This window comes from Lithobates pipiens, unplaced genomic scaffold (genome assembly GCF_037356315.1).
Source record: "Lithobates pipiens isolate NorthernLeopardFrog02 unplaced genomic scaffold, aLitPip1_a1.2 Scaffold_8, whole genome shotgun sequence".
In the NCBI taxonomy this organism is placed as follows: Eukaryota; Metazoa; Chordata; class Amphibia; order Anura; family Ranidae; genus Lithobates; species Lithobates pipiens.
Window position 1 is genome coordinate 611,482,471 of NW_027507903.1, and position 16,295 is coordinate 611,498,765.

At 40.3% G+C, this 16,295-nt stretch overlaps 1 protein-coding gene across 1 annotated transcript in view; it reads right to left on the reverse strand.

The window, feature by feature from the left end:
- The window catches only part of LOC143961376 (uncharacterized), a 50,015-nt gene that overhangs the window by 23,945 nt on the left and 9,775 nt on the right, over window positions 1-16,295 (reverse strand). Inside the window, exons 2-5 of the mRNA XM_077470642.1 lie at window positions 14,738-15,145; window positions 13,020-13,316; window positions 6,126-6,491; window positions 2,477-2,572 (exon numbers count right to left, since the gene is read on the reverse strand). Of these exons, the coding sequence (XP_077326768.1) occupies window positions 2,477-2,572; window positions 6,126-6,491; window positions 13,020-13,316; window positions 14,738-15,145 (1,167 nt within the window). The remainder of the gene's footprint in view (window positions 1-2,476; window positions 2,573-6,125; window positions 6,492-13,019; window positions 13,317-14,737; window positions 15,146-16,295) is intronic.

The window sequence follows — 16,295 nt, forward strand, 5'->3', positions numbered from 1 at the left end:
CCCTTCCTATCTATGTGTCCAACCCCCTAATCTACATGCAGGGCACGGGACACATGGATTTAAATAGGGTTTTTTTTAAGCACATGATTAGAGCCTGAGGCTCTAATTGTCTTCAAAAAAGGGTGGGCTCAGGGCACAGAGCTATTGTCACACCCAGTTGTGTGACAATAGCGAATTAATATTCGCTATTGTCTTCCTGATTCTCCTCCCAGTCAATCAAACAATTCCTGAGATCCGATTGGCCAGGAAGTCTTAGGACTCCTGGCCAATCGGGTCTCAGTCAGGACCCACCTCCTGTTCAGCCTGGAGGAGAAGCAATAACCCCGAAGTGAGGAACTGCAGCCCGGATCCATGTCTGCTTTATCTGACACCTTCCTAACGTAAGGAGGCCTCTGATCACTGCTGCATTCCCGTCTATCTCCTGCGGGGGTAATTGATGCATTCCCATTCGTCTTTAACAGAGGGGATCGCTGCATTCCCATCTGTCTCCCACAGAGGGGTGGGCATTGGTTTGCTGCCCCCCCCCCCCCCCCCCCAAAAAAATATTGAGCACCAGCTGCCACTATTTAAGCCTCCACCAGGTTACTTTTTGCTGTCTTTTCTTTTAGCTTTGACTAGAGTAGAAAAAGGTTGAAGCCCACAGCAGGTTAGATTTTGCTGTCTTTTTCCTATTGGGAAAAATTTTCATAGATAAGAATCAGGAAATCTCAGAAATTAGAGGAATTCTCCCCGAAACATGTATCCCCATTGGAAGGTTTCATCTCAGCTCCTGTTCTGGAGACAATTTTGTAATTTTGTGTTTACCTTAATTTTTTTTTTCTTGGTAACAATGATCATTAATACAAATATAGGAATGAATGTTCCCATAAAGAACACAGACAGCAAAAAAAATTGACAGAGAATCTAACCTTTGCCGAAAATATCCAAAACTAAAAAAGGTTTTGCCTTGAGATAAACTTGAATGGTTTGCGACTGTCTCTTCTTACTCTGCTCCCCAGTGTCCCCACCAATTTCCCTTTAGCTGTTTAAAGCATATTAACAAGTACCCACCATACGTATGTTACAGCTAAATTTAAGATCAATGCATACTTCCAGAATATTATGTTGTTATTATGTTGTTATATATTATGTTGTTATACTGTATATACCTGTGACAGACCCAAGTGGGACAGGGGCCTCCTACCCACTGATTGTGGCCCATGGAGAAGACTCGGGATTTTGTCTGCTTCTTTCGGGCACAGCATGGTAAAGAGCTCAGTTCAGCCTCTGATCCCATGGAGAGAGCAGATCATTCTTTAATGGTTGGACAACAACATGATGAATGATGAGAGCAAGGCTTGGATTAATTCTCTGAATAAGAATAATAAAGCTTCCCATCTGGAGTGGATGGAAAGGTGTAATATTAATCCTGTACAGGTTAATGGACAGAAGAAGTATGGTGGACCTCCTGCAAACTGAGTTGGAGAAGCTTCACTTGGGACAGTAATATTCATCAAGACTATCCCACAGGAAATCTATGAAAATAAATTAATTCCACTTAATTGGACTTTATCAGACTGCTGGAACATTGTTTGTCTTCTGATGACTTGCCTGGTGGACAGATTACACAAGTTTGTGTCTTCCCTATTGAGTGCCTCCTAACCGTGTATTCCCATTGTTAATTGATTTACCTATTGTTTTTGTCTGGGTATCTATTTGAAATAAGATTAATATTGTGACCACTTTACCTTGTTATGGAACCACTGCATGTGTTTATGCTTATTATAATTTATAATGTACTATGTATCCAGGGTTGTGGGCTGGGTGCTGGACCATCTGGTCACCTAGGCTGGTTTAAGTAGCTAGTTGTTAATTAGTTCATGTTAATTAGATCACTGTCAGCTATTAGTTGGATTAGCATACTGCTTATGTTGGCTGTTCTGTACCTATGTAAATTATATTCCGGTATACATTTTCCTTTGCATATATAATAATGTGACTAGGCCTTCACCTGATCTGCTTGCTATGCAACCTGTGTGATTTTACAATAAAGTTACTTCCAGTTCCAGAGCACCTAAGCTAGTGTCGCCTAGTCTTGGGTGCTCAGCAACAACACCCGGTTCCTGGGTCCAGACTGGAGGAAGCTATATCTTGACAGAAGCACCCAAGCTGGGTGCTGGATGATTCCATCACAATACCCCCCACCCTTTTGTTCTAAAAATCTTGATAGTGTTCGTTGAGCAACAACATAGTTACCTTATATTGCATTTTTCTAATTGTTTCCTTCTTCCAAAATTTACACCAGTAAAGAAATATTATTTTTAAAGAAATTATTGTTACTTGTTTTGAATACCACTTGCTGCTAAAAAACCCCTGAGGGATCTTCCATTCAAATAAATTTACACCATTTTCCTTCAGTAAAACTTAATTTTTTTCTAGAAAACCTTTTATTTATGATAATGTGCCGTTCTCTCTATATTTACAAATGTAGATTTACCTCTTGTTTTTATCCAGCAGATGACCAACACAATGAAGATGACCAGGAAGACAACGACCACGCCCAGTACAATTGGGAATATTGAGGTGGAGTTGCCTGTAATTTGAAAGATACATGCAGTTAATGAGATACCATAAGAGTATTTACGAGTAATTTTATTAATCAACTGTACATTTGTACATTAAAACCAAAGGACAAATTCTGAAAGGACAGATCCTCATATGACCCTTGTTATCCACAGGCACATCTTTAACTGCTTGCTGCCCGCCCACCGTCAAATGACGGCGGTGCAGTTCTCGTTCTGGGGTGACGTCATGTGACGGCATCCCAGAACGGCCACTCTCGTGTCATTGCACGGCGCGACCCCGATCTCTGTAAAGAGCCATGTCCGCAGCTCTTTAACCATGTGATCAGCTGTGTCCAATCACAGCCGGTCACATGTAAACAAGGGAGTGCCGGTAATCAGCTCTCCTCACCTCACACTGACAGAGTGTGAGCAGAGGAGAGCCGATCAGCGGGATCTCCTCACAGGGGGACATGTAGGAATGTAATCAGGGAACTGATCATCAGTGCCCTGATTACAATAGTGCAATACACTGTCACCAATCAGTGCTCAACATTTCCCACCAATGCCAGCTATCAGTGCCCACCAGTGGCAGCAATCAGTGCCCACCACTGCCCACAAGTGCCACCAATCAGAGCCCATTAGCGATGCCAGTTAGTGATGGCAATCTGTGCCACCTGTCAATGCCCATCAGTGTAGCCCATCAGTGCCACCCATCAATGCCCATCAGTGCCCACCAGTGCCGCCTATTAGTGCCCACCAGTGCCATCTAACAGTGCCCATTAATCAACCTATCAGTGCTTATCAGTGCCACATATCATTGCCACCTATCAGTTCCCATAAGTGCGGCATATTAGTGCCTCCTCATCAAAACCACCTAATCAATCCCCATAAGTGCTGCCTCATCAGTGCCCATAAGTGCCACCCCATTAATGCCCACCAGTTCAGCCTATGAGTGCCCATCAGTGCCGCCTCATCAGCGCACATCAGTGAAAGTGAGAAATGTACTTAGTTACAAAATTTACTGACAGAAAAAAGTAAAAAAAAATTTTCTTCTAAATTTTTGGTCTTTTTTTGGTAAAAAATAAAACACCCAGCAGTGATTAAATACCACCAAAAGAAAGCTCTATTTGTGTGAAGAAAACTATTAAAATAATTGTTTAGGTACATTGTAGCATGACGGCGCAATTATCATTCAAAGTGCGACAGCGCTGAAAGCTGAAAAATGGCCTGGGCAGGAAGGGGAGTAAGTGCCCGGTAGGCAAGTGGTTCATTAGCTGGAAAAGTCGCCATCTCTGGAATTGCTGTAAATTTTGTGGTTGCACATATGGTGAAATTCCAGTGAATTTTGTTCTATAATTTTGCCTGGCAGCACTTGTAAGGCAAATTTTGAAATAAAAGCAAGGAAGGCATTAAACAAAGCCCAATTGCTCCATGCACTGGATTTACTATATTAGCAAGTCAAGGCACTATGATGTTTACACCGTCATTACCCCTGATTGCTGTATAATAAACCTTTATCAAGCCAGGAAAGTTTCTTCCTTCTCTCCGGCTTTTCACTAATAAATGGCTTTGTTTTGTCAAATACCAATGATTTATTTAATCCAGTTTGAAACGATCACAAGATTATCGTATAGTGACTCATTCATGTCTTCATTTTACATTTTTGGTGTGTAATCAATGGATTTATGTGTATATTACAGACCATTTATAAAGATGTAACATCTTTTAAATGGCCTGCAGAGTAATATGGACACTGAGCTATTGAAGTGGTTCTAAACCCAGGAGCCTGCAGTAACTATATCTGGCCTGTAACAGTACACAGAACATAGACATGCAAATATCGTTTTTGGTCCCGCTCCCGGTTCCTGGGCCCCTCTCTGCCCTCTCCCTGGGCTGTGGACTTCAAGCAAGATCTCTCGTGGGCCTATTTGACTGGCCTTTCAGATACTTCACCCCTTCCTCAGCACTGTAGGCCAGGACCTCTTGCCATGCCGCCTGGATCTCTTAGCAACCTTCAAGCACAACACTTTGGAGGCCATCTTTACAGCCGTTTTTGGTAAATATGGTTATATTCTGGCAATACATATGTTGATGTTACATATATATTGTTGTTCAAATGTATGTTCTCTCTATTATATTCCTTACTCCTTTTCCCCCAGAAGAAGACCTCTACTACTAATGGTTGAAACGCGTCAGTGTTTTTAGTATGATTATACCATACTATATGTGTTTTATGTACACTTATGACTGCATTACCATGATGTATATACAATGGCTTCAGTTACAGTGCTAATGTTTTAACACAATCTATATTGTATGACATTTTTTTAATCAAAATTAATATTTTTCTACCTTTATTCCAATTTTTTGGCTGCAGTTAGGGGTGAGCTTTATGTTCAAGTCAAACTCATGTTTGACTCGAACATTGACTCGCCCCACCCTCCGTTATTTAGGAAGTGTCAGAAGAATCGAAGTGTCACACTCCCACAACCACCGGGCAAGGGTTGTGGGGACGAGGCCCTTCTCCCCATCAACATGGGGACAAGGTGCTTTAAGGTGCTACCTCAAAGCACCCTCTCAATATTGAAGGCATGTGGCCTGGTATGGTTCAGGAGGGGGGCGCTCTCTCCCCCCCCCCTCTTTTCCTGCTGCCTGCCAGGTTGCTTGCTCGGATAAGGGTCTGGTATGGATTTTTGGGGGGACCCCACGCCATTTATTTTTTTAATTTTGGTGCAGGGTTCCCCTGTGGGGAAATCCCCATGCCATTTTTATCAATGAACTGTTATGTGTATTGTCGAACCCGACAATACATTGTAGCTGCGAGTAGTTTTAAATATTTTTTTTTTTTCCTTTAGAAACACGTCAGACTGTACTAAATACGGGAAACATTCGCCCCTTTACAGGCATACTATAGACACCACCCAGGTACGAAATTTAAAGGAATATTTTACTTTTATTGTTTCACTTTAAGCATTATTAAAATCACTGCTCCCGAAAAAACTGCATTAATACATGTCCCCTGGGGCAGGACCCAGGTCCCCCAAACACTTTTTATGACAATACCATGCATATAAGCCTTTAAAATTAGCACTTTTGATTATTCATGTTCGTGTCCCATAGACTTTAACGGTGTTCGAACAAATTTTTTGCCTGTTCGCATGTTCTGGTTCGTCTCATCCCTAGCTGCAGTACAAAACTCCAAGGAGAAACTTCTCCTTCTATAATATGTGTCACTATTTTGTTGGGATGAAATTATAGATTAATTTACATATGCACTTTATCATATGACTTACTGTATTTGTTACTGGTTTATTTGTATCTATTTTTTGCACTTTATATTTATTCTCAGTAATTATCAGTGAGCCCACAGCGCAGCCTCATCATTACCAAATTACAGGCATACCCCACTTTTAAGTACACAATGGGGTTTATGTGTATCTCATTATCTGCTAGGATCAGCTGACCAGGTGCTTTCTGCAGTAGGTTCTGTTACCTTTAATTAGGTAGTTAACTGCGCGGGAGTATCATCATTAAATATTTAAAGGGTAATTGTACTTTTTGATATTTACAGTCAATGCATACCTCTAATTCTTAAACGTGTTCCAGCACCATCCTCTAAAATTGTCCTTATTGAGCTCAAAATTTTTTCGTTAGCAAAGCATTTTCTTATGATCACTCGGCAGTAGAAGGTGGTGTTATCTGGACCATGGAAGTCTTCCAGGAGAAGATTGGAGCCATCCACCAGTCTGGTCTTGCCCTTGTAATCCGGGTGAATGTAGTCCGGGTTTGGGTGGTAGACATAGTCCTCTCTTGGGTCTCCGATCATCCAGTAGACTTCTGTCCTTAATATACCGCTCTTCTGTTGTACAGTGAAGCTGCAATTGATTGTCGTATGACGATGGAATTCAGTATCCTCTGACTGGATGATGTTTAAGGAATTTGTTTTACCTAATAGATAAGAACAAACGTTATTAGTGACCCTTGTGCAGTGTTCAGTTAAAGGATATCTAAGCCTTTTTTTTTTTCAAACTACATCAGGAAAAGTATTACATTTCTGTCATAATATCAATATACACTTATTGTGATTTTTTTTTTTTTTTTTTTACCAAAAATATGTAGAAGAATATTTATTGGCCTAAACTGAGAAAAAAAATTTTTTTATTTTTTTTTTAAATTTGGTATATTTATTATAGAGGCCCCAGCTAAAGACCTGTTGTCGATACGCGTCGGAACAGCATTTCTATGTGTTCTACATTGCTTTTAGATGTTTTTATCGATTTTTGTGATCACTTTTATACTCTGTAACTTGCATATCATTGCAAGATTTTTTATATTTGAATAAACCATTCCTGGTTGACCTGCACCATATGGAGCCCTCTTCTATTTTTCCTTCCATTTTTGGGTTCTGCTGATCACTTACTCACCTCTACTTCCTGGATTGTCCTGGACCCATCTGGCCTCGTGGTGCCTATTGCCTGTCGTTTATACGATTTGGAGCTGTACATCCTTCATTGCATCCAGCGTGAAGTCTCCCAGAACGGAGGATTTTCAAGCTTGTTTAACTCACTGTCATATGGTATTTGGGTCCACCATTTCCGTCAAGGGTACCTCACCTTTTCTATGTGAACCTGCACAAGTATCCATAGGCATATCATCCAGTTTATCGGGAGTACACATCCCAGCCCATTTAGGAATGGGGGAATAACATCTCTCTCCACTCCTTATGGACTTGGCTTCTTTGGACTGTGATCCAGCACACTATTTTGTTGTACTCAGTACATTCTGAATCACTTTCACAGATTTATTTGATTTTATCATTGTGTATTGATATTTTCCACGTGTATATTTTCACAAGCACTAAAACTTTGGTATCTGCCTTCGTTTTTGATATTTACATTATTACACAATATTTAGCTCTACACATTATCTTTGCACATTACTTTGAACTTTGTTTGAGTGTTAGCTGCTTTTTTGTATACACATTCATTTTATTTTTGGTTTAGCGCAGTATTTCCCCTCCCCATTTTCAAAAAAGTAAAAGATATTGTGTTTTTCTTTTTCAAAATTGTCGCTCTTCTTTTGTTTATAGTGCAAAAAATTAAAACCGTAGAGGTGATCAAATACCACCAAAAGAAAGCTCTATTTGTGGTAAATAAAAGTACATCAATTTTGTGGGTACAGCGTCGCACCACCACGCAGTTGTCAGTTAAAGCAACGCAGTACCGAATCACAAAAAATGGCCTGGTCATTGAGCAGCCAAATCTTCCGGGGCTAAAGTGGTTATGAACATGACTTCCACCACTGTCTGCCCCAACTTCTATAATCAAAACCTGGTTAGCTAGTCTGCCCCCTAGTGGGGATGGATTTGCATCCAGGACAAACATTGCAGATATGTAATAAATCATTTTCTATATTAAGTTGCGCTATGCTCTCATGTGAGTGAATACTAGCAATAAACCTTAATAATGCTAAATTATATATATATATATATATATATATAAAGTGACTCCTTACATAAATAAAAATTGATTGATTAATTGATTAGATCATGTTTTAAATATTCCGCTGTTTTAAAGTGATTTTAAAACTGTGAAATTAACACACGATACACCCAAGATTCGTGGTTAAAAGAGATAAAAAGACCTCCACCTCTGCACACACTGCTGCTTACCGACTCCAAATGATCTCCTATTACAGGAGACCACACTCGCTTGTGACTTAATACCCAGCCTGGGCCATTTAAGAGATGGAACGGTGATCCCAGCCTCTTCACAGAATGTGATCTTTCAGGGGCACATGTTACCCATTGATCCCCAAAAAGACATAAAAACTTCAATAGTGTAAAATCCTAGGCTACCTTATTTAAATAAAAAAGCATTGCACTTACAGTTAAAACAATAAAATATTGCAGTATAAATGAGCCCTCGATAGCAGCCCGTCACACCGGGATCTGCATGAATGAGGTTACGTCAGCACGTCTCTCCTTCCTAAGCGTTTCGTCACACATCGTCCTGGGGACTGTTGAATGCCACTATGTGTTAACCCAGGGACAACACATCACCGGACAGGAATTTGAATCATCTCTCACTCCATCCAAAATCAACGAGGCTGTATTCAGAGCTCACTCACCGTCAGTCTTATTCACACAAGAAAGGAAACACGCTTCTTTTCTTGTGTGAATAAGATTGATGGTGAGTGAGCTCTGAATACAGACATGGTGGGATCAGTGGGCAACACATGCCCCTGAAAGATTACATTCTGTGAAGATGCTGGGATACCGTTCCATCTCTAAAAAGGCCCAGGCTGGGTGTTAAGTCACAAGCGAGTGTGGTTTCCTGTAATAGGAGATCATTTGGAGTCGGTAAGCAGCAGTGTGTGCAGAGGTGGAGGTCTTTATCTTTTTTAACCACGAATCTTGGGTGTATCGTGTGTTCATTTCATGTTTTGAAAATCAGCTTAAAATAGTTGACGATTTAAAACATGATCTAATCAATTAATCAATCAATTTTTATTTATGTACGGAGTCACTTTATACGTATATAATTTAGCATTATTAAAGTGGTTGTAAACCCTTACAACCAACTTTGACCTACAGGTTAGCCTAGATTAAGGCTTACCTGTAGGTCCACGAAATATCTCTTAAACCTACACGGTTTAGGAGATATTTACCCGAAGACAGCCACCACTGTCTACGGCGCATGTGCCTTAGACAGCTGCCAGTGCGCAGGCGCACTGGCAGGCTGCAGATCGCGGTGATATACCGCGAGTGTCGGCTCCCGTGCGCATGTGTGGAAGTGACGTCATCGCTGCTGAATCATAGCACCGGAGCAGCGAGACCCGGAAGTCACTCCGGGATCCATGTCAGCGGTGGACATGAAGACGGAGGACCGCTTCAGGGGCTTCGTTCTCAGGTAAGTTATTCATAATGAGCTAGTATGCTATGCATACTAGCTCATTATGCCTTTGCCTTACAGGGTGTGGTTTTTTTTCTGTTTTTTTTTAGCCTTTACTTCCTCTTTAAGATTTGTTGCTAGTAGTCACTCACATGAGAGCATAGCGCAACTTCATATATAAAGTTATTCATTTTGTACATATCTCACAGGAAGTTGCAGCTTTGCTTTCTGAAAAAACACACCTATTTATGTTTTATCCATTCACTTATTCACTTGTTCTTCTTGTCTGATACGCACAAAATAAAATTAAAATTACTGTGCTTATCTCAAAGGAAGTTGCAGCTTTGTTTTCTAAAAAGCAAACATATTTATGTTTCATCCATTCACTTATTCACTTGCTCTTTTTGTCTGATAAGTGCAGTCATTTTAATTTTATTCTATGTCATAAATAATAAAAATAGGAATAAGTAATAATGGTAATCTTGCTAATAATTAAGTCTTTTTTATACATATTTACAGTAGAACTATAATTCATTTTATTCCATTTTACTTTACATATGTTATCATCTTTGCTTTACATTTAATACATAAAAAAAGGATTCACAGAGCACTACTGGTTAGCTAAAGAGACAGCCTAGCTGTGAGCTTGATTTACTTAAACTGAAGGGTGCAAAATCTGGTGCAGCTCTGCATGGAAACCAATCAGCTTCCAGGTTTTATTGTCAAAGTTTAATTGAACAAGCTGAAGTTAGAAGCTGATTGGTTTCTATGCAGGGCTGCATCAGATTTTGCACTCTATAGTTTTAGTAAGGCCCCTTTCACACTGGGGCGGTAGCTGCGGTGGCGGTAAAACTACGCTATTTTTAGCGCCGCTTTACCAACATTTTATCGGAGGTATTCAGCCACTAGCGGTTTTAACCCCTGCTAGCGGCCGAAAAAGAGTTAAAACCGCCCACAAAGTGCAAATGCAGCGTCGCTTTGCCGATGGTATAGCCGCGCTGCCCCATTGATTTCACCGCTCCAAAGATGCTGCTTGCAGGAGTTTTTCTTAACATCCTGCTAGCGCACCACTCCAGTGTGAAAGCCCTCCGGCTTGCATTCTGGAGACACAGCAGCAGCTGTTTTAGGGCACGTTACAGGTGCTATTTTTAGAGCTGTAGTGCCTGCAAAGTGCCCCAGTGTGAAAAGGGCCTAAATCAACCCCTCTGACTTTAAAGGTCCATACACACGATATGAAAATCAGAAGTAAAATTACTTCTGACAAACAATCTACCATTTTTCGGATTGTTAGTACGGTGCTTTTGACAGCTGATTACGATTTTTCGTCAGACAAAAGCTGGATGTGCAGACTATAACATTTTTGTCAGATGTGAACTCATCTTCCGATCTTCGTTTAATTGGTGCAGTTTTCATATGAAAAAAAATCATAAGAGCAAGACTACGCATGCTCAGAAATGAAAGAATACATACAAAACTATTCAACACATGACATCACTTCTGAAGTTGAATCCTGTCGTACAAGAAATTTTTGTATGGTGAGTAACCTCTTCCCTTTCGACATGAGACTAGCATGCAACAAAAAATGGACGAACGGTCATCCGAAAATCTGATCGTGTACTTGTATCCTCAGATAGAACTATAGAGAAGGAGGCCAGCAAGGTGAGGAGTCACTGCTCTGATTTACTTGTGTGTGTAAATTTCAGCTTTAGCTACTGAGCCCTGTAAGCAACTGAATTTTTATAACATTAGATAAGGAGAGACTGGAAAGTAAAAGTTCACATTTAACTAATTAAAAAAAGTATATGTGTGTGTGTGTATATATATATATATATATATATATATATATATATATATATATATATATATATAATTTATGATTTTTTGCCCATTTTTCAGAGATTATGAATGATAACACTAAAACATTTCTTTCACTCATGGTTAGTGGTTGATTCTAAATGTCTTCAGCCAATCAACTGTGTTTACTCTTTTTAAATCATAATTGCACAGGAAACTACCCAAATTACCCTGATCAAAAGTTTACATACCCTGGTGATTTTGACCTGATAACATGCACACAAGTGGACACACAGGAGTTTGAATGGCTATTAAAGGTAACCATCCTCACCTGTGATCTGTTTGCTTGTAATTAGTGTGTGTGTATAAAAGGTCAATGAGTTTCTGGACTCCTGACAGACCCTTGTATCTTTCATCCAATGCTGCACTGACGTTTCTGGATTCTGAGTCATGGGGAAAGCAAAATAATTGTCAAAGGATCTGTGGGAAAATGTAGTTGAACTGTATAAAACAGGAAAGGGATATAAAAATATACCCAAGGAATTGAGAATGCCAATCAGCAGTGTTCATATTCTAATCAAGAAGTGGGAAATGAGGGGTTCTGTTGGTCAGGTAGACCAACTGAAATTTCAGCCACAACTGCCAGGAAAATTATTTAGGATGCAAAGAAAAACCCACAAATAACTTCAGGTGAAATACAGGACTCTTTGAAAACATGTGGTGTGGCTGTTTCAAGTTGCACAATAAGGAGGCACTTGAAGAAAGATGGGTTGCATGGTCGAGTCGAAGAAAGCCATTACTACGCAAATGCCACAAAGTATCCCACTTACAATATGCCATACAGCACAGAGACAAGCCTCAAACCTTCTGGCACAAAGTCATTTTGTAGTGATGAGACCAAAATTGAGATTTTTGGCCACAACCATAAACGCTACATTCGGAGAGAAGTCAACAAGGCCTACAATGAAAGGTACACCATTCCTACTGTGAAACATGGAGATGGATCGCTGATGTTTTGGGGATCTGTGAGCTACAAAGGCACAGGAAATTTGGTCAAAATTGATGGCAAGATGAATGCAGTATGTTATCAAAAAAGACTGGAGGAACATTTGCATTCATCAGCCAGGAAACTGCGCATGGGATGTACTTGGACATTCCAACATGACAATGATCCAAAACACAAGGCCAAGTCAACATGTCATTGGCTACAGCAGAATAAAGTGAAGATTCTGGAGTGGCCATCTCAGTCTCCTGACCTCAATATCATTGATCCACTCTGGGGAGAAATCTAATGTGCAGTTCATGCAAGACAGCCCAAGAATTTACAGGAACTGAAGGCTTTTTGCCAAGAGGAACGGGCAGCTTTACCATCTGAGAAGATAAAGAGCCTCATCCACAAATACCACAAAAGCTGTCATTAATGTTAAAGGGGGCAATACACAGTATTAAGAACTGGGGTATGTAAACTTTTGATCAGGGTCATTTGGGTAGTTTTTGTTGTGATTCTGATTTAAAAAGAGTAAACACAGTTGATTGATAATAAATGGCTTCAGCCAAACACTAACCATGAGTGAAAGAAAAGTTTTTGTGTTATCCTTTATATTCTCTGAATAATGGCCAAGAAATCATAAATTCTACCAGGGTGTGTAAACTTATGCACACAAGTGTGTGTGTGTACTTATGTGTATATATATATATATATATATATATATATATATATATACAGACTGTGTCACTTTCACTTTAAAAAATGAACAACAATAGCATTAAAAATTACATAAAAATGTACCTATAATTTGAAGATCCGGTCCAGGATGGTTAGATGATGTTTTTCCCTTACTTGTAGAAGTTTCTATTTCCCACCAATAGGATCCTTGGTGTTTCCGATTCACTTGATTTATTTTGAAGGATAAAATAGAATCCTTGAACAAGCAGCTTTGTGTAGGTGTCCCCGGTCCTATACGGCAGGCAGTAATGTTGGGTAAAGTATTTCCATTCCTAATTTTAATATGACTGAGAAGCGTCACATTTTCTCCAGGAGAAGCAAAGATAACTGGAATGGTCTCCACACCGGGTTCACGTTCACCTGACAGATTCAACAAAACTATATAAATATAGGGCAACGTACAGAACAAAAACAGCAACTTCTACTGGAATGTTATTATATTGAATTTGAAGGTTAACTCATTAAAGGGATTGTGATTTCAGAAGGTTTTTTATCTTAATGTATACTATGCATTAAGATAAAAAGCCTTTTGTGTGCAGCAGCCCCCCTCAGCCCCCCTAATATTTACCTGAGCTCCCTCTAGATCCAGTGATGTTGCACAAGGCACTCGGCTGGCTGGGACTCCCCTCCTCGTTGGCTGAGTCAGCATCACAGCGCCATTGGCTCCAACTGCTGTCAATCAAAGTCAGTCAGCCAATGAGGAGAGGGGGTGGGGCCAGGCCATGCGGCTCCATGTCTGAATGGACACATGGAGCTGTGGCTTGGCTTGGGTGCCCCCATAGTAAGCTGCTTGCTGTAGGGGAACTCAACAGGGGGGAGGGGCTAGGAGGGCTGTGAGGGACCCAAGAAGAGGAGGATCAGGGCTGCTCTGTGCAAAACCAACTGCACAGAGAAGGTAAGTATAACATGTTTGTCATTTTTAAATTAAAAAAAGAGACTTTGTAATCACTTTAATGCCTTCTCCCCAATGCCCCTTTAAGTGGGCTTTAATGAGGGGAGGTGGCGTTGCATCTATATCATGTGACAGATGTGATTGGCCATCTCCCAGCGATATATTGCTTTTTTTTTTCACTTTTGCATTGGTACATGAGGGCACTCTCCAGCTTCCCATGCCTTTTTGTTTAACAAAAGCCTCTTTATTAGACCTACAAATCACCAAAATTTAAAAATTTGACCCCGCCCCATAGTTATCAATTGAGTTTGTTGAGTTTGCGCCTTTAGTGGCAGTATAAGTGGCAGTTAGTGGCAGTATGTCAGCTAAAGGAGATGTAAACCCTCAAGGTTTTTAACCTTAATGCATTCAATATTAAAATTATATTAAAATATATTTACATAAATTGCACCAAGTAAATAAATTAATGAATACATGAATAAAAAAATAACAAATTAACCCGCAATTTGTAGCAAATTAAAGTCCCTACATATGTGCATGCACAATGAATAAGTGAATATATACAATTTAAAAACAAATGGGGATAGATTTTGGACTTTGACCATCAAATTTAACATTTATTTTTTAATGTTATATAGTCACTTATTCATTGTTCATGCCCTTATGCAATTTATTCACATCCACAAGTCATGGCCTTGTTACATAATTTTAGTACTTGTAACTAATATCTCTCCAATGTTACGCAGATCGTAATTAATGTTCCATTTGTAAGGCAAGCTAATAAAAAGTTTTTTTTTTTTTTTTAAAACAGTGTGTGGGGGGGGGGGGGCTCCAAGAGAAAGGGAGGGGGGTCTGGTGTTGGGCATTAAAAAGCTTGTTCTTGCCTTACCTTTCACCAAAACTAGAGTGCCCCATGCATCCTGCCATTCCTCCGCCTTTTGGATGCCTTCAAATTTGAGTTTCAAACGTAAACAATAATTTTTAGCACCATCAGAAGCTAGTAAATTTTTTATAGTTATGGTTGCATTTCTGTGGTCTAGATCCACATGCACATTTATCCTTTCCTGGTGGTTGGAGGACATCATGGAGGTTTCTGTTTTGTTGTAAATTTCATCATTTTCACGTCCACAATAATTTCTATCGGCTGACGCTCTCACTGCGACATTTACAGACTTGATTTTGTTTTTCTTTACTGGAAATGCAATCTGGCAGGGAATTGTTATTTCTCCTCCAACTAAAGATTCCATTCTTGTAGGCTGATCAATGCAGTGTTGTCCAGAAGTATTATGGATCCTGTCTATGAAAAGAACACATTGGGATTATCGCTCAGGTGGGAAGAAGCAGAAGAGCTCATATTTTCAAAGGTGGACATTTGCATTAAAATACATACAATCTCCATCCTACTACTGGACATTTCCATCCCCCTCCAGACCCACAGACTGCTATCCCGACAGACTGGCTGACTACAATTTCGCTAAACCAGCTTTGCAGAGACCTTCACCTCTCAGGTAGAACACACAGACCACTCATGTTATTTGAGGACCTCTGCAATCTAGCTCAAACCCCGACACACTTTATCGTTAATTTACAAAGACATCCAAACTCGATTATATGACGCTCTCCCCGCATACACGAGTAAATGGTCTAGAGACCTGAATATAGAGATCTCCCCAACACAGTGGTCTACCTCCTTTACTCACACGCATCACTCGTCCAGGTCAGGGTTTACCCAAGAGAAGAACTACAAATTGCTGTCGAGATGGTACAGGGTTCCGGTCTCGGTACACAGGATGTTCCCATCAACCACAAACCTATGTTGGCGATGTCTCGGAGCGCAGGGATCCTACATCCAAATTTGGTGGGACTGTGACAAGGTTCGTCCATTTTGGGATAAGATCTTCGAGATTTATAATGAAGTATATCAGACTTCGTTACCTCCTTCGCCTTTGTCTGCTCTCCTATCCATCCTTCCTAGGACAATTCGGTCCCAGAAGAGTAGTCTTTTGAGATTCTTTCTCTCAGCAGCTCGTCATGCCATTTCCTTATACTGGAAGAAGGACTCCACCCCCCCTATTTCTAAGTGGGTGGATATCCTTAATGATATAATGCGCATGGAGGAATTGCAGGCGAAGGCGGACGATACTTATGATAGGTTCACCATGCTGTGGTCCATCTGGCAACACCATTCTCAGACGGAACTGTTTCTTAATAATCTTAAGATCTCCTAAGCAAACTTACCGCCAAGATTGGGCGGAGAATGGTGATGTCGCAATGGCCACAAGTGACACTGGAAGGTGGAACTTGGTTGTTTCTGCCTCTTAGTTGGGCATTTATGGTGTATCTTATACCAACAACAATGGTACATATCCTGCACATACCCTTTCCGTTAAATGCATTTGCTGTGCTCTCCCCCTTTCTCCCCCCCCCTTTTTCTTTCTTTTTCTCCC